Genomic DNA, 27,015 nt, shown 5'->3' with positions numbered 1-27,015 from the left:
AATAGTGTACGTACTTAAATGTATATTGTATTATTTTATTATGTTTCCATTATTTACATTTTATTTTGATAATTTACCAATACACTACGAAGTTACATCATATTATTTCATATCAAATAAAAAGCAGAGTGTAATAATCGTCGTGTTTTATTACCTAGACTATATTAAGCACTCCACTTTTACTTGTTGAATAACAGCACTGACATTTTAACCACCCTGTTGACTTTAATGGCAAAGAAATAAGTCTTTAACCGGACAATCTCAAGGTCCGTGCGCTCGACACTAACTCTTCGTACTAACAAACGGAACAATATGAAATCGAAAGGCTATCACTGACTCACGAACGTATGCTTTGTGGGCAAAGCTCGCTCGCCTTGGCAATGAAAGTGAAGCGGACTCCGTGGTCTGCAGACGTATAAAAACCGGAGCACACGTTTTCAAATTATTCAGTTGCCACCATCAAACACCACCAACATGTTCGCTAAGGTGTGAATTATTTTTATTACAACCAATCAACAACATGCGTTAAACTGATTAGTCAAAGTTATATTTGAATGAATTATAATAAATCTGTAATTGTAGGTGAAATTATTAAAAAAAATCTTTATTCCCAGGTTATCGTCGCTCTGTGCGCTATAAGCGCGGTTCGCGCTAGCGGACTGTTGGGAGTCGCCCCCGTGGCGTATAGCAGCCACTCGATTGCTGCTCCCGCCATCTCTTCTGTGTCTTCGTACTCCACCCAGACAGCACACGCCGCGCCCATCGCCACCTACGCCGCCGCTCCGGCAATCGCCACCTCATACGCGGCTCCCGTCGTGAGCAGGACCATCACTCCTGCTGTCTCCTCCGTCTCTTCCTACTCTACTCAGACCTCGCACGGCGGTCCCATCGCCACCTACGCCGCTGCCCCAGCCATCGCTGCTGCGCCCGCCATCGCCACCTCCTACGCGGCTGCGCCCGCCATCGCCACCTCCTACGCGGCTGCTCCCGCTATCGCCACCTCTTACGCGGCTCCCGTCGTTAGCAGGACCATCACTCCTGCCGTCTCTTCCGTGTCTTCGTACTCCACTCAGACCTCGCACGGAGCCCCCATCGCCACCTACGCCGCTGCCCCCGCCGTAGCGACCTACGCCGCCCGCACCATCGCCGCTCCAGCTGTGGCCGCCTACACCACCCGCACCATCGCCGCCCCAGCTGTCGCCGCGTACGCCGCCCGCGCGTACGCCGCTCCCGCCGTCGCCGCTTACGCCGCGCCAGCCGTGGCGGCTTATGCCACCCGCACCATCGCCGCGCCCGCTGCCACCTCCTACTCCTCCTACAGCACCCAGACCGCGCACGGATCTCCCGTCGTCGCTAGGGCCTACGCTCCCGCTATCTCTGCGTACGCGTCTCCCGCGTACTCCACCTACGCCGCCGGCCCTGCCTACTCCTCCTACGCCGCCGGCCCTGCCTACTCTACCTACGCCGCGGCCGCCCCGGTGCTCCGCTCCTCCATCGCGTACTCTGCCGCTCCCGCCCTCTCCCACGTCTCCTACGGCGCTCACGGTGCTAACTATGGTTGGTAAACTGAATCCAATGCTCTAATCTGTAAATAGCAAAAAAAAACAAAATATATGAAATGCCATATTAAATATATTATTTTCATTACATCCTTTTTTCATTAATATCCTACTGATCGGATTACAACACAAAAACTTCTTGTTTCTATTTAATTCTTGATAAGAAATTGCACAAAAATATTTAATTGCATTATAACTACATAAATACAGAAAGCAATAAAACATATAAACTAAAGTACTTACACGAAATGACCTATGCATCTACTCATAAAAATCGCATGAATCAATTCATCTAAAATCATTGAGTACAGGTGCCGTAATAAATGAAAAGAAAATATAGTAATCGACTGCTTTGTTCTGTATGTCACAAATATCTCTTTTTTAAAACATATTAGTACGTATTCATATGACTTCGTGTTAGAGTGTATAACTAGTCGCTAAGACATTAAAAGCTAGTGTGTCATTGATTTACCAAGTGTGCAGCAAGATTATTGACTTAACAAAGGCCTTTTTCAATATCTTCAAAAGACACCCTGCCTTTTGATGGAAAGTCAGGGTTATGTAAAATTCCTAATCACTAAAACCCACTGCTTTTTCATCCTTAATTGCGACTGCGAGGGTCCCTCATTTTGAGTCTAGTATAATTACCAAATAAGCTGATTTAATTTCTAATCATAAAATTAAAATTAACATGCAATTTGGTTTGACTGAGTATTCAATTGTATTCCACTTATATACGAGCAAAGGAGTATGTAGACTAATAAATAAGCCCGACTGGCCACTAAAAATGTTGCACATAAAATTTGGAAAAAAAAATTAAACAAAATGTTGTAAATCGCGGAAGACAATAAATACATTGTCACAAAACGGATTGTAAAAGAAGTCGTACATTAAAAGTAATAGAAGGAATGTAAAAATTATAAAACTTATTTAATTTTAACAATCATGACATCTTTAAATGCCGAGTTGTTTATAACATAATCATTTACTTATATACGAGATGGACCTACAATGCCGCCAATTTTTTCGAGAGTATGTTAGAAGAGGGAGGATTAAGCGATTTGAAGCGGCATTAAATTAACAAAAGAACTTTGGTAAAGAGATTATGGCTATGAAGAAATATGTCTGTTATTGGCAGCCTGATTTTTTTGTTCGGATTTTAAAACATAATCAGCAATTGTGAGATTTGGGCTTTGCAAGCCCAGATACTCTGCTACCATGCGATGATGGATAAAGATTGAAGCAGCAAAAGATACCGCTTCAGAGCCTCCGTGTACCTGGACCTGCAACATCTGCAAACAATTGACTGGCAGGAGACAGTGCAGGGCAGGCGATGTTGACGTTCTCTGCTGCCAAGATCCACTATAGGTCGCTGTACCAACAGATTAGTAGCAGTGTAGAATGATGAACTTTATTTTGAGAATTACAGAAATGTAACTTTGTGTTTTGTATTAGGTGAGGATGATGTAGACTTTCAAGTAAATATGTCTGTAGGTTTCGATGCTCGAAGCACGCGTGTAAATTAACATTTTCATCCCTCTCATTCTCTACAAAAAAATTGAGACAACAATAAATCTTACTATTATTATTAATGCGAATGTTTAGATGGATAGATGGATGCATGGATGTTTGTTTGAAGGTATCTCCAAGACGGCTAAACGGATCTCAATGAAATTTGGCATACATATAGAACATAGTCTGGAAGAACAAATAGGCTACTACTTATTATTATTATTTTTAATTTCGCGCGACCGGAGTTGCTTGCGATCGCTCGTATCAATGTCACGGCAGTGGAATTTCATTACAAAATAAAAAAGAGTAAAAATGTTTTCATCTCATTATAATGTTCAATAGGTGTGGGGAGAAGCATAGAAGTAAGAAGGAGGTCTTTTTTTAATAAGTATGGGGAATATGATACATATTATCGTGACAATTACAATAAAAAGGAATTCAGCATACAATTATTTTGACTGACGACTATTTTTATATTAAGTTCATTATATTCTATTGTATACATTTTCGGTTCTATAGATAAAAATAGAATTTATTTAAATAACCGTTATTTTAATAAACCTATAATCTTTTTAGATGATCCCCCCAACGCCTTGTACTATAAAAATAAAATAATAAAACATTTAAATGTTATCTAGAAGTAATTGATATTAAACATTTTAATGTCGTCGAATTGGCACGAAGTGAGCGTATGATATTTTGCGCAATTCCTTAATAATAATTAATCAAGGTAAACCTTTTATTGACTAAAACTATGCACATGCACTGACGTGTAGAGAAACAATTTATCATCCCGGATAAATGTTTAAAAGAATTGTTACTACTATACATTACCTTTGATAGAGAAACTATTCATATTTAGCTAATGTGTTCAAATATTACTTACCATCGAATAGTTGAATCGAATTGACATGGGATAGCGTCAACAAAGGTTGCTTATGATTGTCGACTTGTGGTTTAAATCACAAGGTCATCATTTCTTTGTCCTCATACCCTATAGTAGTGTTTAATAATAAAATAAAAAAAATAGTTATAGTCATTATTTATTGTAAAGTCTAAATGCAAATGAAATTATAAACTTTGCACATATTTAGATATGGCTTGTCCAATTTTTAGAAAACATTAATTTAGATTATCAACGTAATCTAGAGATTCTAAGGAGCACATCGATGTTTATTTTTTGCCTGGTTATCCTATGTACATTCCATAGAAAAAATTGTCCCTTTTTTAATTTAAACTATTTAATTTTTTTTTTTATAAAAGAAAAGTAATTTTTAATTATTTCATAATAAAGAACCTTTTCGATCTTGTTTTGACCCTCTTTGTAAAATGTAAGTTCGTTGACAATGAAAGTGAAATGAACATATTGGAGCAGTATAAAAACCGGAGCACGCCTTGCTAAATTATTCAGTTGCCACCATCAAACAGCATCAACATGTTCGCTAAGGTGCGTTCATTTAAGAGATTTGTTAAGTTTAATATATGAAGTGCATTAATTGTTAACTGAAATACCGTGGATTATTACAAATATACAAAGTTAAAAAAATGTCCTAAAAAAATAATTTTCTTGAAAATGTTACCGTTATACATGTAGAATTCTGACAAACTTGTTTTAAATAAACATTTTTCATATTTTTAGATTGTCGTCGCTCTGTGCGCTATAAGTGCGGTTCGCGCTAGCGGACTTTTGGGAGTCGCCCCCGTGGCGTATAGCAGCCACTCGATTGCTGCTCCCGCCATCTCTTCTGTGTCTTCGTACTCCACCCAGACCGCACACGCCGCGCCCATCGCCACCTACGCCGCCGCTCCAGCCATCGCCACCTCGTACGCAGCTCCTGTCGTGAGCAGGACCATCACTCCTGCTGTCTCCGCCGTCTCCTCCTACTCTACTCAAACCTCGCACGGCGCTCCCATCGCCACATATGCCGCCGCCCCGGCCATCGCTACCTCCTATGCGGCTGCTCCCGCCATCGCCACCTCGTATGCTGCTCCCGTCGTGAGCAGGACCATCACTCCTGCTGTCTCCTCTGTTTCTTCTTACTCTACTCAGACCTCGCACGGCGCTCCCATAGCCACCTATGCCGCCGCCCCGGCCATCGCAACCTCCTACGCGGCTGCTCCCGCTATCGCCACATCCTACGCGGCTCCCGTCGTTAGCAGGACCATCACTCCTGCCGTCGCCTCCGTGTCATCGTACTCCACTCAGACGTCGCACGGAGCTCCCATCGCGAGCTACGCCGCTGCCCCCGCCGTAGCGACTTACGCCACCCGCACCATCGCCGCTCCAGCTGTGGCCACCTACGCCACCCGCACCATCGCCGCTCCAGCTGTGGCCACCTACGCCGCGCGCACCATTGCCGCCCCAGCTGTGGCCGCATACGCCGCCCGCGCCTACACTGCTCCCGCAGTGGCCGCTTACGCCGCGCCAGCTGTGGCGGCTTATGCCACCCGCACCATCGCCGCACCCGCCGCCACCTCCTACTCCTCCTACAGCACCCAGACCGCGCACGGCACCCCCGTCGTCGCTAGGGCCTACGCTCCCGCTATCTCTGCGTACGCGTCTCCCGCGTACTCCACCTACGCCGCAGGCCCTGCCTACTCCTCCTACGCCGCCGGCCCTGCCTACTCCACCTACGCCGCGGCCGCCCCGGTGCTCCGCTCCTCCATCGCGTACTCTGCCGCTCCCGCCCTCTCCCACGTCTCCTACAGCGCTCACGGTGCTAACTATGGTTGGTAAACTGAATCCATTCCTCTAATCTGTAAATAGACTGATTGTATTAAATGAAAATAGACAATGAGAAATAAACCAAAATAATGATACCTCAACTCTTTTATTTGTATCTTTTTACCTGTTTCTTTAGTATATTACACATTTGATAACATGATCCTTCTAGGCAATAAAGTCTCGTAAGTTCAAATAATTAGGTATAGATTTGCAACCAATTAAAACAAAATTGAAGGAGCAAGGAAGTTGCAAAAATGATACACAATAAAATACGCGTGATAAACATTAAAGTGCCGCGATAAAGAAAAACAAGAATGTGTAATAGTATTATAATTTATATATGAAACTGTATATATGAAATTAAATATATTCATAATTAGCTGATAGTCAGTTACCAGGTTTTTATATTATACCAGGTTTCATTATGCTTAATAAATAGCAACTAAAAAAAGGTTGCTATTATTAAAGAGCACAACTACTATATTTAGAAATTGGCAAAAGCCAACTGTTGTAAAAGTCACCTCAACACGTACAAGCAGTAAATAGTAGAAGCCATAATAATTTAGAAAGAATATGCTGTCAGAAACCGCCAATAGCCAAATATGTTGCCGTTAAAGCGGGAATTGGTCACAATTTTCAGATGCGCGAATTTGAAAACTGCTTGTAATGGAATGCCAAATAAGGACACTTCACTGTACAGTGTACATACTTCACTGTATATATAATAACATATTTTTAACTTTCATGTCAGCATGGGTATCAAATGAAAGGGTTTGACTAGCAGAATATTACTATCATCAAATTCTAACAGAAATTAAATAGGAAATAATTAATAAGGAAGGAATTGATTTAAAAAGATTTATTTTATATATTTATATATGTCCTTAAAAAATCTAAACCTATTAAGGATACAAACAATGCAACTCCTAAATTTTGCGTGATTTTAATGTTGGTAACATTTTTTTATTACTCATCTATTAAAGATACGAGTCATTGATAAATTGTTTTTCGCGTCGGTTTTCTTTTGTTCTACTACTACTGTATTGTGCCTGTTCAACTATATTTCCATATTCGTGGGCGTAAAGGGACGATCAATAGAGAAATATAATGCCAATTTCCGCACTAGAATAGCTTTAATTGGCTCAGTCATTTGCTTTATGAATTGAGCAATTATTTGACATGGGTAGCATCTGTCGCGGCCCGATTCCGTCGCTTCGGGCCTACGCCTTTTGCTCTCTACAATCGTGCCTTTGTTGTAGATCAAGAAGGAAGTGCAATTACACAAATGATCTTAAAATTGCTTTCAATATTATAACTTCAGAATTTATGAAACCAGATCATGAATTCTAAACAAGACACAATAATATTGGTCCTTCATTCTACTTTATCAAATAAGAAGTTGGCTTTTACATGAAAAAAAATATACTAGTGTAAATGAATAAAAGAATGTAAATAATCTTAATAACATTATAAATGCGAATGTTTAGTTGGATGGATGGGTGGATCTATTGTTTGAAGGAATCTTTAGAACGGCTGAACGGATCTCGATGAAATTTGATAAAATATTCTGGAAAAACACATGGGCTACCCAATCATGTTTTTATTAGTTCCGCGCGGTTTCGCAGTCATCTACTAGTACGTTATAAATGTTCATTTTGATATAATTATTATATATATGATATAATTAACCTAAGGAGCATTTTTTTAATAATCATCATCAATCATTGTAATATGTGTTTATTGTAATATTAAATCAATATTTTTCGTCAAAGAACTCTATGTCGGTGTATAAATCGTGCTCTACTTAATAGCAATTTTATACGAAACATTGTTAGTGTTATTCTTAATACTTCATTCGTCCAGGTCTCGAATGTGTCTGAGACAGTTTTAAACTAAGAAATTTACACATGTGGCCTCATATATATGCGTTCAGTTCATGAGTTGTTTTTAAACGATTCAGTTGCAATATATTTACGGGCTGCGGTTGCAGTCGGCGCCCTTTCATAAAGGTATTTAGTTCGCAATGCTATGATGCAATTATGTAACAAACGTAGTAATTCCAAAAAGATGGAAATAAAACAGTAAGAAATGTATAAATTGTCTTCAAGTAAATCAAATCACTCCAGTCACTCTTAACTTAGGGTAGGCTCCGAGCCCCTCGGTGGGGACCTATAGTGAGCTGATGATGATGATGAAATCAAATCAATTTGTTAAAGGACGGTCATACACTATGTATTGAAGATGCAATTAGAATGATGGTCTGTTTTGATGGTATTATAGTATTTCCGTAGCGTTCTAACACTTCAATATCGTTCAAAAAAGAGTAGTAAGCCGTTAGGGAATTTAGCCTTAGTTGTATTCTCAAATATAGTTTGTAGTCAAAACAATTGGCTGATTATGACTTTGACTGTGTATAGCCCATCGCTTATTTATAATAATTTGATATAGTCTACCTGGCCTGGCCTATAAATCTAAAAATATGTATGCTTTGCTGCTAGTTCGATTAATTATTATCATAATGTATGATACTATACGGCTACACAGTCCATGTATAGAAGTGGACTATTGCCGCTTGACATTTATTAATTCGGGCGCATAAACTGGGTGGAGTGCCACCATGACATTGTTACAGTTGCAAATGCAGGAGCTGCTGAATAGAAACGACGGATTAGATAAAATAATCTCTCAATTAATATCATAAACACCATTTTGCAATGAACCAATCTGTTGCAGTATATTGCGTCAGGTAACTTTGAGGATTCGATACCAGTTTTCTGGCGTTGTATAAAAGTGAATGCAATTGCTCTAGTAGGCATTCTGTTATCAAAACACAGTCTAAACATGTACACTACGGTACGGATTTCATCATGTGTGAATTGTGGTTTCAAATAAGTGATCAATTTTTTAATTGGTTAAATATCTCTTTCAGGTAGCGTTGCTTCTGTGCGTAGCGGGCATCGCATCCGCCGGGAACCTCCTGCATGGAGGCGCCCCCCTTTCGGTAGCTGCGTACAGCGCCGGGCCCGCGCTGGCATCGTACGCCGCACCAGCTGTCGCTACCTACGCCGCAGCTCCCGTGGTCACAAAGACGATCGCTGCCGCTCCAGCTTACGCGACATACGCAGCCGCGCCTTCGGTCTCTTACCAAACACTATCCGCTCCTGTTGCCACTTACGCCGCGGCTGCCCCCGTCGTTTCCAGCACTTACGCGGCTGCCGCACCTATAGTCACTAAGGCGTACGCTGCACCCGCATACTCCACCTATACCGGAGGCTCGGCGGTGTCCTACCAAACCGTCACTAGACAGTCATCCCCGGTGGCGTACGCCGCCTCCACATACGCCGCCGCAGCGCCAGTTGTTGCTCGCACGTACGCCGCCCCAGCTGTTTCATATGCAGCCCCAGCTATCTCTGCGTACCACGCCGCTCCCGTGGCCTCTTATGCTGCCGCTCCTCTGGTCACTAAAGCGGTCGCGGCTCCCGCCCTCGCTGCCTATGCTGCACCGGCTCCCGCCGTTTCTTACACGTCTATCGCGTCACACGCCGCTCCCGTAGCGTATGCTTCCGCTCCATTAGTAACTAAGGCATACGCTTCCCCGGTTGCCACATACGCTAGTGCACCATTGATTTCCAAGACTATCGCACCAGCTGTAACCTATTCGTCGATTGCCGCTCCCGTGGCCTATAGTGCTGCGCCTGCGTATACCGCCGTCAAGTCATACTACACCGCTGCCGCACCGGTTGCCTACAACCACGGATGGTAAACAACCAAAGCGATCGTTAATTTTTTAATTAACATATGAAAAATTGTTTTTGTTATTTTAAATTATTATTAAGGAAAAATTAAATCAATTGACTTATCAGAAATATAACATGTGTTTTTTTATTCATATAAAGGTTGCCTTTGAAGCTGTTTGTAAAGGGATTTAATGTTCATACATATGTTGCAACCCAGTTCGCCAAACAGAAACTATAACTATGAATTTTAATATCTAACATATTGATTTTTGTTGCGACAAATTGGATTAATGCTACTGAAAATACAATATTGATATTCGAAAAGGATTGAAAAGTATGAATGGAATGACATATTTAATCATTTCACCTTTAGAATAAACACAAATGCAGTTTGAATTTATTAACAAAGTTACATCAGTAAAAATTGCTATATTTTTGGACAGGGGCAAATTTTTTTTATCAGTAACACTCGTAGTAACTTCTTTCACAAAGTTTTACTTGTGTGAAAGTGTCAATTATTAGGCAGGTTAATGAGTTATATCTTAAATGAATAACTGTTATGTTTTACTTTTATGTAGGTACAGCAAGACATTTTTAAAAAACTTTTAAAAATACGTAAATATCAAATTTAATTTAATATCACTTAGTTCCATATTATAAATAAAATAAAAAAACTGTACTTCTTTCACATGAAGGCTAATCTAAAAACTGTAAAGCTTTTCTGATCTAGTTTTAAAGCTTCCTTACAAACTGAAAAGCTTTGCGCCGCGTAAATCGTTTCTAGGAAATGTAGTTCAAAAGTTTCTTTTTGACATTCATTAAGATACCTCCAAAATGTACGGCTAGAATTGTCTACGAATCTCTTTAAACATGAGTATTTTAGAGTGTTCACAATGATCGAGGACTGTAAGGAAAAGATGTGGGACTGAACAAAGAGCTTTTTTAGAAATATGCCGAAAAGACTACTAAAAAATGATATATTTTAAATGAACAGTTATATATATTGAAATAAAAGTAAATACCTATGCTTAAAATGCAAAAATCAAAAGGAATGTGAAACGTTATATGCATATATTCTTTAGTACACATATGAATGTTTGAAAGAACAGTGAAGTGACGACAGAGGGCGCTGGGATCATTATAAATATTGTCATACGTTGTTAATGATATATCGGGATGAGTCATTAGTGGATATTGCGTGATAATGCAAGTTTTTGATTAATGGCAAAATAATGTTTCTAAAATATATTTAATGCAAAAAGTGTAATAATTTTAAAGTGTAAAACAAATGTTTTAAGTAATCTGAACAAAAGTGGATATTAAAATGTAAATGTTTTTAATTTTAATGTTTACGTATACTGGTTAGTTATGTATTTATAAAGTTATTATCACAATCTTGAAGTATAATATACTATGATTTAATATGAAAATACTTTTGCAAAAACATTTACTCCTTTAATTCCAAAAAACGTTATAAAGCATAGCTCTCATGATTGCTACTCGTATAAAAGCGTATGAAAACTTTTAGTTGTGGCACAGGGCATTTAAGTTAAAGTTATATGAACAAGAAGTTGTCGGAATTTAATCTATGACCAGAATGAATTAGGAACAATGAATTTACCGTAGGTTTTCACTGCTGAAGTACTGAAGTACTGGGAAGTTTATAGAAGAGCGATGATAAAATTTGTTTACAGTAGTTTAAAAACATGACAGGCAACAAACCACTCTGTGTAATAATGTCGAGCCAAAACTAAATAACAAGTATCAAGCCTCAAGGCATATTGTTTTTAGGATAAAGATTTTGTCAATTGACATTTATTAATTGTTGTGATATGTGTAGCATTTAATGTCGAAATGAAAACAGATACAAGCGTAAACAATCCTTAACACAAGTGAATACAGTCGAATTTCCAATGTTTAGTAAAATTATTGCTCAAAAGAAGTTCAATGTGCCGCCAGTTTGTCTGAGACGAGATCTCTTGCATATTGTGTATAATCATTAATGTCACTAATTTATTAGGATTAAGGCTATTTAAGTTGAAAGGTTGTCTAACAGTGATGGGATTAGTTTATAAATTAGGTAACTTTTAAGTATTATATCACAATAATACACAAATGAATCAATTATATTTTCTGTACAATAAAATCCAATCTTTTGACTGAGTAAAAATTAGAAATAAGAATTCTCCAGAATTAACTATAACGTACAATTATACGGTTACTATGGTACTCCGGTACATACTTCAATTTTGATACACATTAAAATAAAAATTGTTATTATATTAATGTATTATTTTTATTATATTAAGATACGACATATTTATGGGTTAATTAAGAAAATATTTTTCCACAACCAAACTGATGAAAGGACGTTTGTATGACAGCTTGTTTTAGCAATGCGTAAACAAAATTTTAAGAAACAGTTCATGCCTTCTGGCAATAATTAGCATTGCAGTTGGGTGTAGTCTCACCATGACATTGTTACATTTGGCCCGACCTGTATGACTAACACAAATTGGTACGGCATAATAGCTCTTATGTCTTTGCAATAATTATCTTTTTGCAAAAACTGTTCTACGTAGGATGTATTGCACAAATTCGCTTCGAAGATTCGGTACCAGTTTGTACATGATGGTATAAAAGTGGATGCGAGAACTTTTGTAGTCATACTGTCATCATAACACGAACAAACATGTATACCAAGGTATTATTATCCTCAAAAATATTTTAGACGATATCTTAAAAATTTCGTTAGTTAATTTTGTAGGCAAAGATACCGATCTTGTGAAAAATTCTATTATTAGTTTACTTACATCAGTGTTTCGTTTCAATATTATGTGAAAAAATAATTGTGCCCGCGCATAAAAAACATAAGAATTTTGGTTTTCAATCTTCAATTCAAACATCTGATAAAACATGTTTACTAGAATTTAAATTAAGTTTTTCTTTGTTTTACAGGTAGTAGTACTTATGTGCGCTGCGGGCATCGCCTCCGCCGGCAACTTACTTCACGCTGCTGCTCCCGTGGCGTACAGCGCAGCACCCGCCGTGTCTCACGTGTCGTACTCGACAAGCCCGGTTGCCACCTACGCTGCCCCCGGATTGACGACCTACAGCGCACCCGTGGTTACCAAGACGCTCGCTCCATCCGTCTCTTACCAATCTTACTCCACCCACTCTTCTCCGATCGCTACCTACGCCGCACCAGTTGTAACTAAATCTATTTCTCCGATTTACTCTTCAGGCCCAGCGGTTTATCAGACGGTGTCACACGCCTCCCCTCTGTCTTACGCTTCTCCTGCATACTCAACTTACGCGTCGCCGGCGATCTCAACTTACCATTCTCCTATTGTAGCTAAAACTCTATCTCCTGCTCTATCATACTCTTCAGTAGCTAGTCACTCTGCTCCTTTGAGCTATGCTGCTGGACCCGCCTACTCCACATATTCTGCTGTTCCTGCCATCAAGGGTGCTGTTACATACTCTGCTGCGCCTGCTGTATCTCACGTCTCTTACTCTGGTTTGGGCGCCACCTATGGTTGGTAAAAATGTAGTGCTTAAGTTTTGTACATTGAAAAAATTGTTTTTATTTTTGTATATAATGTTAAGAAACAAAATTGAAAATAAACAATTTAAACAATATATTGAATTTTTTATTGTAAGCATAATATATACATAAAAAGATCTTTGGGGAGTTTTAATATTCCTTAAGAAAAATACAAAACATAAATATCGAAGTTTTTACACTTCGAATCCTGGTGTTGTGTAATTTCCATATCTTAGCTTAGCACTTTTAAAATTTATAGACACAGAGAGTAGCAGCAAATTTGAGACTTTAAAATTGTGAACTGTAAAAGCGACTTGGCCGGAACTTTAGTCGTATACAATTTGGTCCGAAATCTTTGAATCTGTAGACGACATCTGAGTTTATGAACTAGTGTATACAGGGAAGGACATGGCAAAGGCGTTTCTTAAAAATACATTTTATAAAACTTATTTTTAGCAACGCCTATATTATATTTTAAAAAAAAATTCTAGTTTTCACACATATGTTGATTTCATTATAATCAGCCTTAAGGATTCATTATCAGCAAAAGAAATTTACAAAAGCGAACATACAAATTCTTCTTTCACTACTAAGGATTTCCATTTTATAAGATTGTAAAAATCTTAATTCTAAAATACCAACAGTACCAACCCTTACTTTCATCAAATCATTAATCTGACGATAAAATAATAACTAAACTAATTTAAATGTAGATTTTAGTGCCAAAGTAGATGTATGCCAAAAATATGTCATGATCTCCCTGGCCTTATCCCACACTCACGAGGTTCTGCGCATAGTTTCAAAATGTTGGTGACGTTTTCGCCACTCAACAACAGATGGCGCTGTTGATTAATTAGATCACGATATTGATATGTTTTTCTTGCTACACATATACTCCTTGCATGTTGTGATTTTTTCGGTTTCTTTTTCGGAGATTATGTGCGCTTTTGAGGTTGTTCGTTTCGTTTCGGTTGTGTGATTGGGTCGTCTAAATACCGGACAAAGTTTCGTAGGAGTGTAAATAAGAAATATTGAAATTTATGGCTTGATTTTTACGGCCGCCTGACAATTGTTGTCAACCCCCTCGGGAATTATACAAATTAAGAAAATACTTTTTATACACAAAATAATTATATCTAAGTACTTAGTCAAATGTATGACGTATTAATTAATAAATATTAGATGTATAAGGTATCGGTGGAAATGTATGAGTATGTATATCAAATATAAATTTCTTGTTCTTATCCCTTGGGGTGTGAATGATTTATTTATATTGTTATCGCTTGATTGACTCATAGAATAATTATATTTGCACTTTGTTCAGGATTGGTCAAACTACAGGCATGAAAATTCAATAGATAGGATACAATTAAAATGTACAGAAAATGTAAGATTTATTGACATTTTTCAATAGTTTTCCCTACTATAACTTCAAGATCACTACTTTCGTGCGTGTCTTTTTTCAGTTTCTACTATTAGCTTGCTACTCGACTATTTTTGTTTATTTGAAAAGATTTGACTAACGTGCTAAAATCCAATTGAAATCACCAAAAAGTTGAATTGCTTAAAGAAAGAATTAACTTTAAAATACTTTTAACTTTATAGTGTTAAAATGTTCAACGAAATGTTATTTACATCATCACTCAATATGAAAAAAAGTTTTTTTCTTTCCTGTATATTTGCAAAAAAAAAAGAAAGATAATTGCTATATGGACATTCATGGCTTTAATGTATAAGCGCACTTTCAGGGAGGTTGACGCATCCCACGAGATGGGTCTCTATCAAACCCTAGGCGGCACCAGCGGGGGAGGGCGGTGAATCCCGAACCTGCATTGCACGGTGTCGTCTTTGAGGAGCGGCTACGGGTGCAGCGCCCCATTGGGGGAGCACTGAGGAGCCCTATGCCCTCGCTGGTCAGTGGGGCGTTACGGTGGCAAGTTAACACGATCCAGTGCCGTCCCACATTATGGCTATGAGGGAACAGGGGGGTTTAGTGGGTATGCTCCCATACGGGGAGAGAATCCCACATAACTACCGTGCCTTCCCCGAGGCACTGAGTATGCCTAAAGCATTCCCCTACGAAAGAAAAAACAAGGTTGACGCATTGCTTTAACTCATTCGAGGTCCTAGTACGTTACTTGTTTCCTATTAAATATTTCATTATTTTGACATTGAGTTATCAGTATGAAAAATTAATGGCGATATGTTCTGACATTTAATAATTGTGTTACACGGAGTAGGGGGTCGCCGTGACATTGTTACATTTGGACAGACGACAGTTGATGTGAGAAATGAGATAATTATCTCACCCATGTAGTCTTATGTCATCGGAATACGGACCATTTTGCAACTTCACTCACCAATGGAAAAATGCTATTCGATGATTTGATACCAGTTTGGGTATGGAGTATAAAAGTGCTTGTCAGTTTATTTGTATACATTCAAACATTGAAACACACAGCATCAACATGTACACCAAGGTATAGTAATATGTTAATCGACAATAAGACAAAAAAATCATAATATGATAGTACGTTCTCCGCCCTTCTCGCTGATTGTAATATCCAAGGGCTATTTCTTTATTATCAACATTTCTTTTCGGCTATACCATTTACAAAAGACAGTTATTTAAAGCAGGTTATTGTTGGAAAGAAACTTCTCATTGACGGATGGTGTTAAATTCATTTTACATTTTGGAATCAGTTTCACTTTCTTTTGTTTAGGATGTAATATGATACGTAACAAGCAAATGGTGATTGAGTAAGGAATACTTTGTATCTTCAAGAAATCTGTGACTTAATTTAGTTTTTGTTTCTAGGTTTTACTTTTCCTGTGCGCCGCTGGCATCGCGTCTGCTGGAAACCTTCTGCATGCCGCACCTGTGGCTTACAGCGCGGCGCCATCCGTATCCCACGTGTCTTACACATCACACGCGGCTCCGGTTGCATACGCCAGCCCAGCTGTCGCATACTCTGCGCCAATCGCAAAGACGGTAGCATACTCTGCTCCATCAGTCTCCTACCAGTCTATCGCTTCCCATTCCACTCCTCTTACATACTCTTACGCATCTCCGGCTATCTCCACTTACAACGCTCCTATTGTAAGTAAGACAAACTCTCCTGTCTCCTATTCTTCTGTGGCTGCACACTCCGCTCCCTTGTCCTATGCTGCTGCACCAGCATACTCTGCATATTCTTCCGTTCCGGTCAAGACAGCAGTGACTTATTCTGCTGCGCCCGCGGTCTCCCACGTCACTTACTCGGGTCTTGGTGTAAACTACGGTTGGTGAAAACGAAATTCCACGGCAAATTATTTTTTATGTGGGGAATTTTAATATGATGAAAATGTAAATAATGTTTGTAATTTATTATTGAAATAAAATATTTGCTCATATATATTTTTTTTATTTCCTACGGTTTACTGTGTAACAATTAACTTACATTTTAAATTATTAAAAGTTATAAAAAAATTCAATAAAAGCAAAAATTTCCAGGGAAAAAGGGGTAGTGGAAGCAATTCCGCGTTTCGTCTGAAGAGTGTGCGTCCCGGAGGCCTAATTTAGTCCTCTTTCCCTTCCCATCCTTTTTCTTATAAAGAAAGGATGGGAAGTGGAAGTGGACTTTCTGGGTGAGAGGATGCATGGGAAAGGAAAATACATTCTTTCTGTGCATACCCTTTTCAGTCGATTAAATGTAGGCAACGCATATGCAATTGTGTATATCTGTGGGCAACGGTCACTTCGCTATTTCAGCGATTTCAGGTGGCCGCTGGCTCGTTTGCCACTATATGATATTAAAAAAAAAATCCATGGTAGCTACTTTCTTCCAGACCTATTTACATCTTCTATTGACATTCAGTAATAAAGCTTTTGGTAGATTACATTTAGGTTCAATTTCTATATTATATAATAGCATCTTATTAAAGATAAGAGTTGATGGTTATCGGATGTCTATGGCAAGGTCACTTCACTACTTGGCTACATTAGCAAGTTCAAATTACTGCTTGCTCATTTCCCTGCTTAAATTATCAAAATAGTTAAAAGCTCGTTACCTAAAAGGAAGAAAGTCAATATTGTAGAGGAATAATTGTAATATTCTTATTAAGCATTTTATCATTTATTTAATATTTTTATTTTATTTTGTTTTTTTTTTGACGGCGATATTTAAAAAAAAATATAAAATTAGTCTTACGTACTACTATTCAACAGTAGCGTTATCAAATACAAAACCATTGAATCAAGTGAAAAATAGCTTTAGGATGCATTTGCCAAACGATGAAATATTAATTTAAAACAAAAAACGTTATATCATAGAATTAGTTTTAAAAATAAATGAAATAAGCCATATTAAAATATTTTTAAACAATACCACTAAGAATGACACAGTAGAACTAACCAGTAAGAATGTCATGTCGATGGGGGAGGCCTACGTTCAGCAGTGTGCGAATCCAGGCTGACAATGATGATGGAGACCATGTCATTGTATAGCAGTAAAATTTTGAACCGATTCATGCATTGTCCATTTACATGTATACACATTTTATTGGAAATCATTTTTTCTTAGAAAATTTAAGTTATGAATTTAATTGTAAATTCCATCAACTATTTTATTTGTAACTGAATTGTTTAAACTTTTGTGAAGTAATTAACCGTTTTTAATTAGTTTGTTTTAGTAACTTGTAACATTAAACATCTCATCGCTCATGTGCTATAGTATATACACAAAGAGCAAATTACCTCGTATATGACACTGCATTCACAATCGATGTCTTCATATCAAATATTTTAATCGCACCCGGAGGCGAACAAAACAGTATGCATTACGAAACATAAATATGTATAAGATATTGAGTCTTTAACAATAGGCCAACTTGTTTTCACCACTCTTTAAGAACGAGTACCAGACATGAAGTGCTCTATGTTTCTGTTTACGAGTCTGTTCTTGTAACAACAATATCTATAATGTGTATGTTATTTAATCGTAGTGTTTTATACAATTGATTGGAAAAAAGGGATAAGAGATAAATGGGGTTTCCCGTTGGGCCTTTTAAGTTTATAGACTAATAAACTTATTGGTCCAATAGATTTAGATTCTATGCATTCAATGAGCCAAGTGGTCAAAAATCCCATCAGCCCAACCGGAAAGACACGGTATAAAAAGGTAAAAACTAAATTGATTTTAATACTTTTATTGCAGTACATAAAAACAATATTCGCTATAAAACATCATTTTCGGATTTGTTCAATAAATAAGTAACATATTTTTTGGTAGTTTACCAGCCGTAGCTAGCGCCGAGACCTGTGTAGGTGACGTGCGAGACGGCGGGCGCAGCAGAGTAAGTGACGGCGGTCTTCAGAGCGGGAACCGTAGAGTATGCAGAGTAGGCAGGGGCGGCAGCGTAAGTTGCAACAGCTGGGGCCGCAATCGTCTTGGTCAACAAAGGAGCGGAGTACGCGACTGGAGAAGAGTGAGAGGACACCGAGGAGTAAGATACGGCAGGCGAGTAGGATTTAGCGATAACAGGTGCAGCGTAAGTTTTGGCAACCAATGGGCTGGTAGCGTACACAGGGCTGTGTGCCACTGATGAGTAGGATACCGCTGGAGAGATGGTCTTTGAAAGGACAGGAGCGGCGTAAGTGGCAACGGCGGGAGTTGCGATTGTTTTAGCGTAGAGAGCCGGGGATGAGTGGGTTGAAATAGATTGGTAGGAGACGGATGGGGCTAAGGTCTTAGCGATGACTGGGGAGGCGGCGTATGTGGTTACAGCGGGTGCGGCGGCGTAGGTGATCGGTGCAGCGTGGGTCGAGTATGAGACCGAGGACACGGCCGGAGCGGCGCTGTAAGCGATGGGAGCATGGAGCAAGTTGCCAGCGGAGGCAATGCCCGCCGCGCACATGAAGATGACGACCTGAAATAATATTAAGTCAATATCACATGGATCGGAAGTATAGCACAGATAAAAACTTTACAACTTGATCAAAAAATAGATAGTAATATTGTTTTCTTTAGTATTTTCTGACTATTATTAGATACATAGATGAATAAAAAAGTCACAATTTCATTTCGTACCTTGGTGTACATGTTTGAGTAGTGAGTTGCTCTGATGGATTAATTTTCGAAGCACATGCGTATGCTTTTATATCACCGTTGACAAACAGGTATCAGCATCGAAATAACTGAGTCCGATTCATGAACTGCCGCGGGCGATCTCATTTCAATGTCAAGGAGATCCACCGCCCAAAACATCGTACCGAACAGAATGCGGCTCATTAATCCAAAAGGTTTATGGAAGTTACACAAAGTACAAGGAAATCCTGGTAGAAATCGGAAAATGATCTTCCGATAGTGTAATATTGCTTAATTTACTTTTTATCCTTATCTGATTAAAGATAACTGTTATTTATGCATGATGTTTTCTTTGCTATTATATGCGTGATTAAGTTAACTTTACCTGCTCGAGCTCGATATGTAACAGCTGCTATCCGCCACTATTATTTTTTTTATTTTACAAAAAATTGAAGTGTGCTTTTAAATGCGATTTTAAGAAATGCTCGATTGTTCCCGATACCAGCATATTTTGAAGACGCCTGGGCTGGGTTATACATATATATGTATAATAATAATAACATTAGTAGGTCATAGTTAGTCGCACGGTAAATATTCGGAGCGTATTTAAATTTCGCCCTTCATCAGACATTATTTCCGCTATTAATGGTGAGTAATATAACCAATGTATCCTTTGATGTTGATTATTAATTTTAATCTTGTTGAAAAGTACTTATTAGAATTGATGTAACTATTAAGTTTAAATTGTGTTTACATATGCGAAGATCGATAATATGGTTTTGAAGTTTACTAAATGAAAGTTTGTGTTTGTTTTTACAACGACTTAATTTCTGACATTTCGAATAGTTACAACACAGATATTATTAGTGGAAAGTAGTTCTTGCATGTGACGACTTTTGTGGGAGCTTAAGCAATCCCTTTTATTTTTGTGGTTTACTATTCGCAGTGTGCCTTATAAACTAGATGCAGGTCACTGCTTTCTCATTAACCTTTACCTTCTAAAAGCATTAGCGTAAAACATTGATTAGGGTAAGTTAAATTACCTTAATTTCTAAAGATTTATTTTTCTACAAAGGTATCTTTAGAAATAAAAATAAGTGGTAGTTGGTTACAAATTAAATAATTTATTTCAAATTAGTATAAATCGATCTTAGGCTTTCGTACTTTACCACTTGTTTCCATAACCGCGAGCAGCATATCCAGAACTGCCGTATCCTTGTCCAAGCGCGTCGTAGGCTCCGTGTCTACCAAATCCTGAGGAGTAGGGTACATCAGGCCCTAAATATTTCTTGATGGATACAGAAGAAACAGCAGCTCCGGCCAAACCAGTGTTTCCGTAACCTGCAATACCGCCGTAACCACCATAACTACCAAGACCACCATAACCGTATCCGTTGGAACCCGAGCCATATCCTCCGTATCCTCCAAATCCTGTAGAATAGGGCACTGCAGGTCCTGAGTATTTCTTGATGGATACAGTAGAAGTAGCGGGTCTAGATAAACCGGCAGAACCATATCCATAACCTCCGTACCCATATGATCCGGACCCATAATCTTGCCATCCATTTCCATATCCCAAGTTATTTGTTCCGTATCCCAGTTTGGATCCAATGCCAAGGTTTGAGCCATAGCCAATACCTAATCCTTGTCCTAAGCTCGTACCGTATCCGAGACCTGATCTAAGACCTAGATTAGATCCATATCCTAAGCCATGTTGACCTAGACCTAGTCCACCGGAAAGGTTCCCACCGCGCGCCAGACCAAATAGGCACAGGATGACAGCGATCTATAGGAAAAAGAAATCAAAGTTATTAAAAGAAAATTTGTAATAAGTAAAACTTTAACCAATAATTATTCATTAAGGCACATCTTTTTCTATCAATGGTTTTGGATATTTTACTGCTTTTTGTTAAGATTTTCTCGTTTTAAGATTTCTTTAACTACCAAATGAAATAAATCATTGCATAAAAACACGAAAAATCTTATCATGCCCATATACAGTATTGAACTTTTTTGTATGTTAACTTATTGTAATTGAACTTTTTATTTATTATATTAATATTACAAAATTTTATCTCATTTAGCCGTATTCTAATTAATGAGATCTCACCTTAACGGCCATTGTTGTGGGCTGTTTAACTTTGTATTGTTGTATGTTTAGATTTGCGAATATTTTTGTTTATATACTCTTATTTTTGTAATGCAATAACCTTGTTTTTGATGAGGTTCATAATTTTTTACTGCACAAGATAACAGATGTAGCAACAACTGTAATTCTAAATGTATTCAATAGGTTCTTTAATTGCTGTTACTATCCTAATGATTTAGTAATTCAACTTTACATGCTATTTATCGTCATATAGAGTATTAAATGATGTAGATATATTTAAACTCTATATGAAACCATATAATTGTAGGAATTAGTGTGTATTTTTAAGTAACTAGCAGATCCAAGCAGAACCCAGAATGCGTCGCAAAGTAATAGTAAAAATAATGTCAAAATGTATAATGGAATTCAATGGATATGAGACATTTTATTTACGCATTTCGATTGTTGACAATATCATTAATCGTCTATGGATTTTTTTTTTTTAGTTTTTAATACCATGTACAAATGTGTATGTCTCTAATAAGTTTGATATTACAGCTATTATAACTATTATAATTATTATAAAGTTATATTTAATAAAGTTAATAGTCCATTTGTAAATATGTATGAATATCTTTGCTTAGAAAAGACAATAAACCGTAAAGATAAGTAAAGATTATGTTTACTCTAGAATTTCCCAAGACACCTTAGAAGTTTTGACGCAAATAGCGTAAAATGAAACCGTAACATATTGATATAGTAAAATAAGCTAAACTTGTCACATTCAAAGTTTAAAACATATTTCGTAGTAATTAATTACGTTTACAAATTCTATGTTGTGAAGCTTATGACTAAATAGCGGTTACCCGCGACTCCGTCTGCGCGGAATTAAAAAAAAAACATAATACGTAGCCTAAGTGTTCTTCCAGACTATGTTCTATATGTATACTAAATTTCATCGAGATCTGTTTAGCTGTTTTGATGATACATTCAAACAAACATCCATCCATTCATCTAAACATTCTCATTTATAATATTAGTAAGATTTCAATCAGTAAAAAATGTCTAGGTTTTGTGGTGTAGTTTTAAAAAAAACATTACAGGGGGTCGACTGCAGTGACATTTGTATAGCCACATCATATTGTCATCTCTTAGATTCTTTTTGAAAAAGTAGAGACAAAATTATGTACCAATATATGTGTGACTTTAATAAGGTCTGTTATTAAATTGTTACTAAAGTAAATATCGCGTATGAACGCGAACTAAAAAAATAGTAAAGTACAGATTATCAAGTTATCTTGCAAGACATACCAGAAATATCGATCAACATTTTATGTTGCAATATTCGTTCTAAATATATATATACAGCATTCATGTAAAAGTGTTTACATAAAAGAAATTCGAATATATTCGAATACGAAGATAAGTGCCCCGTAAAACAATTTTTGTTTTAAATCTTTTCACCAATAATTGACAAAATGACTGAAGAAGAAGAAAAGATGCATAAGATAATGTCTGATTAAAATTTGTTTTTGAAAATATTTTGGGATAAATTTAGCGTAAAAAGTTGAAACTCTTTATTGAACTCTCTGTTTACATGCGTTTAGTTTACAGTAGATAAAATTAATATAAACTTTTTCCAATATTAGTGTTCTCATATTGTATTTTTAATCGAAGAAGAAAAATATAAGAATAAATCGTTTCTTTTTTTAATTTGCACTGATTTTAAATACTGGTATTTTACTAGGCAACTGTGGAAAACATTAGAATTTCATAGTATTGACTCGCAGCTGAGTAATGTTGAAAGATGATCAGAATTAGACCAATATGTAGCAGGCTAAATTATTCAATTACTTCTTTAGAAAGATGCGGAAGGTTAAAGAAAGACATTTTTATTAGTTCACTGATTTATTTTTACTCATTTTAGAACACACATAATGTTATTTCTTCACCAATTATTTCCATAGCCACCGAAACCCTGTCGGTACCCTCCATATCCGTAACCACCATAGCCCTGGTTGCCGTAAGATCCAAGACCATAGGCACCATAACTGCCGTATCCTCCGGAGACGGGTGAAACTGGTGAGGGTGGATGTACTGTACTGTATTGGGTCACTGAAGCTGGTAAACTAGAATAGACTGAATTAGCTCCGTAACCTCCATAGCTTCCGTAATTGCCTCTATAACCGTTGGATCCATAACCTTGCCAGCCACTGTATCCTTGACCAGCTCCGTATCCTAGACCTGTACCGTATCCGAAGCTTGAACCGTGACCCAGATTAGCGCCGTAACCTAAGCCAGATAAATGTCCACCATATCCATGACCTAGTCCCTGCTGAGCTAGAGCTGGTGAGCCGAGAGCGGAACTACCGTAGAGGTTACTGGCACGTGCCAAACCGAAAAGGCATAAGACAACAGCGATCTGTAAAAAGTAAATTTATAGCCGTGTTAAATAAAAATAAATTGTCCGTTTATTTAATTACACTCTAATAAATTATTGAAACTTTCATGAGACATTGTCATAAACTTACATTAAACCGCCTAAAACACTCACGTATGTTCGTCTGGTGTAGGCACCGAGTAGTTTCGAACCCATCAGTCATCGTCTTAGGTGCTTCCACCGGACGAACATACTGGTTTTAGGCGTTTTTACATAAGTTTTCACTCTAATCATCATCAACTAACAAAATAGAAACTGCTAGATGAAGATCTTTGGATATATCGACACTTGTTGCTAATATTTTCTTAAAGTCTTACCTTCATGTTCATTGTTGTTGATGTCTTAGCTTTGTAGAGAGGAATGTGGTCTTGTACAAAATCTTCTGCTTATATATGCAAATGTTGAAAATATATTAACCTTGTTAAAGCAACTATAGGCATCAGTAAAAAATATGTCGAAAAGTGTAACAAAAGATTTTTTACATCAATCAGGTGATTGTCGGAATTACCCATATTCATAAAGCAGGTTATAAAGCTCTCTGTAACTACGTTGATGGTTTTACATGTCGATGTTACTTTACGTAATACAGCATAATATTGTTACATTTTTAAACATTGTGATTTGCCTTGTTGGCTATAAGATACCAAAGCTGTAAAACTTCACGTACTTTTCATATTTATGATCCTATTTCTTTAGATTAGTGTTTGACTTAGCTTATGCTATGTGATTTGTGATAATTCTGGCACCATTGGATGTACTTGTGGTGTTTATGTCTTATAATTTGTGATAAATTAAAAAATATGCTATAAAATATTTTAAGCTAAATAAAACTGCGAAAATCACAGTAAAAAATCATTAAATCTAAAAATGTATTAAGCGATTATACACTATTTCGTTTTTATCCATCTTAAATGATCCGAGTTTTTTATTTTGTAAAACGCTACAGAATTTTTTTATTTTATCGTCTAATCGGACAAGCGACCTGTACGTTGTAGATCCGGAAAATAACGAAGAAAAAGATATTTTTAAAATACTTATTTTATGAAACTCATAGATTTATATTTCTACTTATATGTATTTACTTTAATTTTTTTAATATCTCATCTCATAAATTAACTCTATTACCGAAATAAACAGCACTATTTTTCTTAATCCACTCTCATAAATAGGAACGTGATAGTTTACCAAAACAAGGTGAAAAAAGGAATTTTAAATTTTAATATACTTAAATGCTTAGATCGTTGCAGCATCAGGTAAAATTTAACATCCTTTCTATTATCATAGTGTTTTTATTTTCATATAAAGTTAGGTTTCAAGAACTTATTTTATTCCCTATAGGACATTTTTAGTGCCAAGCAGTGGTTGGTATTTATGATATAATTTTATAGAATTTATAAAAAGTTATGTGTGACTACAGTCAATCGTTGTGAACAATATTTAGCACAACCTTTAAGTTTATTAATTTACCCACTATTTATTACTAGCGGAGTCGTGTAGAACAATATGCGACTTCGCCTTCACGGCATTAAAAAAAACTTTATGCGTTCTTACAGACTATGTTCTAGATCTCTGCCAAATTTCATCGAGATCCGTTCAGTGTCAAAAGTATCCATGGCAAATTAGTCTTATCGATAATTGTAAATGTATGTGTGTTCTTGGACCCAGAACTGTTGTGTGGATTGCAATATCATAGGTGTGTGAAGATAATACTTTATCAAAATGTTAATGTAAACTTTTTGTTTAAAATAGAATACATTTTATTCTTAAAGTATCTGACCCCTGCAAGATTTATTGATTTAAACTCTTTACTAAGATAAGTAGCTTAAATAATTAATATATACCTCGGACAAAGAATTAGTTTAGCTATTCAAATAGGGAACGCTGCCAGTATCTTCGGCACCTTGCCTGAAGGGACTCCTTTCAATAATATATTTTAGGTAATTATTCGTTTTTGATATTTTATTTAATATCATAGATTTAAGACTTTTCATGTAAAATACTAGCAAATCTAACGTCATCTTAATATTTTATTAGTGTAAAGGATTAATTATATTTATATCTGTACGTGATACTTCAGTTTCATATGTTATCATTATAAAAAAGTGGGATCTCTAAAATGAACTTCAGAATAAATTAAAAGAGTAACTGGTACTTTGTCATTAATGATTTATTTATTAAAATCAACATTTACATTGTTCCACACATTCACCATTTGTTGGCATAATTTTGATATCCGTGTCCATATCCACCGTATCCATAACCACCATATCCTTGGTGGCCGTAAGCGCTAGCCGGAGAATAAGCACTGTGACCACTGAATCCTGCAGAATAAGCTGCACTAGGGGCAGCTGTGTGTACTGTCGTGTACTGAACAATAGAAGCCTTCTCTGGTCCGGCATAGGCGGAGTTTGCACCATAACCACCATAGTTTCCATAACCGCTTCCATAACCTCCATGACCATATGAACCAGATCTATACGATCCGGATCCATACCCCTGCCAACCGTTGTATCCTTGACTACCTCCGTATCCTAGACTTGCACCGTGTCCGAAACTAGAACTGTATCCAAGACCTGAGCTATGTCCCAGACCGCCGTATCCGAGGCCGCCGTATCCGAGGCCGCCGAAACCATGTCCTAAATTAGCACCTACTGATGGATATCCAAGGTTAGTCCCGAGACTTGCCCCGTGGTGCGCTAGGGCAGATGAACCGAGCGCTGATCCACCGTGAAGATTTCCGGCATTAGCAACTCCTAATAGGCACAAGACTACGGCAATCTGCAATGAAGGAAAACAATTTTAAGAATCTTATTAAATGTTTATTTTAGTAATTATGATTCACAAATAGTGAAACTAAAAATCATTCATCGCTCCTACGACTAGTCTTAATATGTTTAGTTGTAGACCTGTTATTTAGAGATGGATTGAATGAAAGCCTTTCAAATGAACTAAGACACAGTCGATTTTTATAAACAAAGAAAAAACCAAGAAGCAAATAAAACAAAAACCGCTCAAATAGACCTATGTTTAGCTTACCTTCATGGTCATTGTTGTTGTTGCTTTACTTTTTAAGAGAGGAATGTGTTATTGTACAGAAAAATCTGCTTATATATGCAAGTATTTGAACATTTATTAACCTTGTTGAAGCAACTGCAAAAGATTAAAAAGATGAAGAAATAGGTAATAAAAGATTTGTTGCACCGTACAAGTTATCATCAAGATTACCCTTCGTCCATAAAATATGTAACAATTTTTCATATTGTTTACTTCGTTCGCAACAATATTACGTAACTTTGCATCAAGTGTCATGCGATGCGGATATAGCTTTTAATATCTTACAG

The 27,015-nt window shown here is 37.2% G+C and overlaps 8 protein-coding genes across 8 annotated transcripts; 4 read left to right on the top strand and 4 right to left on the bottom strand.

Moving 5' to 3' along the window:
• The first annotated feature begins 391 nt into the window (after window positions 1–391).
• Window positions 392–1,647, top strand: LOC106122192 (pupal cuticle protein G1A-like). Its single transcript, XM_013318101.1, has 2 exons — window positions 392–486; window positions 615–1,647. The coding sequence occupies exons 1-2, from the start codon at window positions 475–477 to the stop codon at window positions 1,563–1,565; spliced, it is 963 nt and encodes a 320-aa protein (XP_013173555.1). The 5' UTR covers window positions 392–474; the 3' UTR covers window positions 1,566–1,647.
• Window positions 1,648–4,478: 2,831 nt separating this feature from the next.
• LOC106122191 (pupal cuticle protein G1A-like) lies at window positions 4,479–5,891 on the top strand. The gene is made up of 2 exons (XM_013318100.1): window positions 4,479–4,518; window positions 4,711–5,891. Exons 1-2 carry the CDS (start codon window positions 4,507–4,509, stop codon window positions 5,806–5,808), a joined length of 1,110 nt encoding a protein of 369 aa, XP_013173554.1. The 5' UTR covers window positions 4,479–4,506; the 3' UTR covers window positions 5,809–5,891.
• A 2,157-nt stretch (window positions 5,892–8,048) lies between these two features.
• On the top strand, window positions 8,049–13,169 carry LOC106121862 (calphotin). The gene is made up of 4 exons (XM_013317690.1): window positions 8,049–8,054; window positions 8,726–9,555; window positions 12,198–12,237; window positions 12,492–13,169. Exons 1-4 carry the CDS (start codon window positions 8,049–8,051, stop codon window positions 13,077–13,079), a joined length of 1,464 nt encoding a protein of 487 aa, XP_013173144.1. The 3' UTR covers window positions 13,080–13,169.
• A 2,364-nt stretch (window positions 13,170–15,533) lies between these two features.
• LOC106122193 (pupal cuticle protein C1B-like) lies at window positions 15,534–16,401 on the top strand. The gene is made up of 2 exons (XM_013318102.1): window positions 15,534–15,560; window positions 15,899–16,401. Exons 1-2 carry the CDS (start codon window positions 15,549–15,551, stop codon window positions 16,367–16,369), a joined length of 483 nt encoding a protein of 160 aa, XP_013173556.1. The 5' UTR covers window positions 15,534–15,548; the 3' UTR covers window positions 16,370–16,401.
• Window positions 16,402–18,251: 1,850 nt separating this feature from the next.
• LOC106122162 (pupal cuticle protein C1B-like) lies at window positions 18,252–19,180 on the bottom strand. The gene is given in 2 exon segments (NM_001312506.1): window positions 18,252–18,987; window positions 19,149–19,180. Coding segments are annotated over 2 exon segments (648 nt in total). The 5' UTR covers window positions 19,161–19,180; the 3' UTR covers window positions 18,252–18,351.
• A 1,074-nt stretch (window positions 19,181–20,254) lies between these two features.
• Window positions 20,255–21,285, bottom strand: LOC106122164 (keratin-associated protein 19-2-like). The gene is made up of 2 exons (XM_013318064.1): window positions 21,256–21,285; window positions 20,255–20,931 (listed from the first exon to the last, which is right to left on the bottom strand). The coding sequence occupies exons 1-2, from the start codon at window positions 21,265–21,267 to the stop codon at window positions 20,311–20,313; spliced, it is 633 nt and encodes a 210-aa protein (XP_013173518.1). The 5' UTR covers window positions 21,268–21,285; the 3' UTR covers window positions 20,255–20,310.
• Window positions 21,286–23,138: 1,853 nt separating this feature from the next.
• LOC106122166 (glycine-rich protein-like) lies at window positions 23,139–24,021 on the bottom strand. The gene is made up of 2 exons (XM_013318066.1): window positions 23,992–24,021; window positions 23,139–23,656 (listed from the first exon to the last, which is right to left on the bottom strand). The coding sequence occupies exons 1-2, from the start codon at window positions 24,001–24,003 to the stop codon at window positions 23,183–23,185; spliced, it is 486 nt and encodes a 161-aa protein (XP_013173520.1). The 5' UTR covers window positions 24,004–24,021; the 3' UTR covers window positions 23,139–23,182.
• Window positions 24,022–25,831: 1,810 nt separating this feature from the next.
• Window positions 25,832–26,743, bottom strand: LOC106122165 (keratin-associated protein 19-2-like). The gene is made up of 2 exons (XM_013318065.1): window positions 26,711–26,743; window positions 25,832–26,452 (listed from the first exon to the last, which is right to left on the bottom strand). Exons 1-2 carry the CDS (start codon window positions 26,720–26,722, stop codon window positions 25,880–25,882), a joined length of 585 nt encoding a protein of 194 aa, XP_013173519.1. The 5' UTR covers window positions 26,723–26,743; the 3' UTR covers window positions 25,832–25,879.
• Between the last annotated feature and the right edge of the window lie 272 nt (window positions 26,744–27,015).

This window comes from Papilio xuthus, unplaced genomic scaffold, assembly GCF_000836235.2.
Source record: "Papilio xuthus unplaced genomic scaffold, Pxut_1.1 DF826933.1, whole genome shotgun sequence".
NCBI lineage: Eukaryota > Metazoa > Arthropoda > Insecta > Lepidoptera > Papilionidae > Papilio > Papilio xuthus.
The sequence above is the reverse complement of the archived record's forward strand: the minus strand, read 5'-3'. Positions and strand labels throughout refer to the sequence as shown.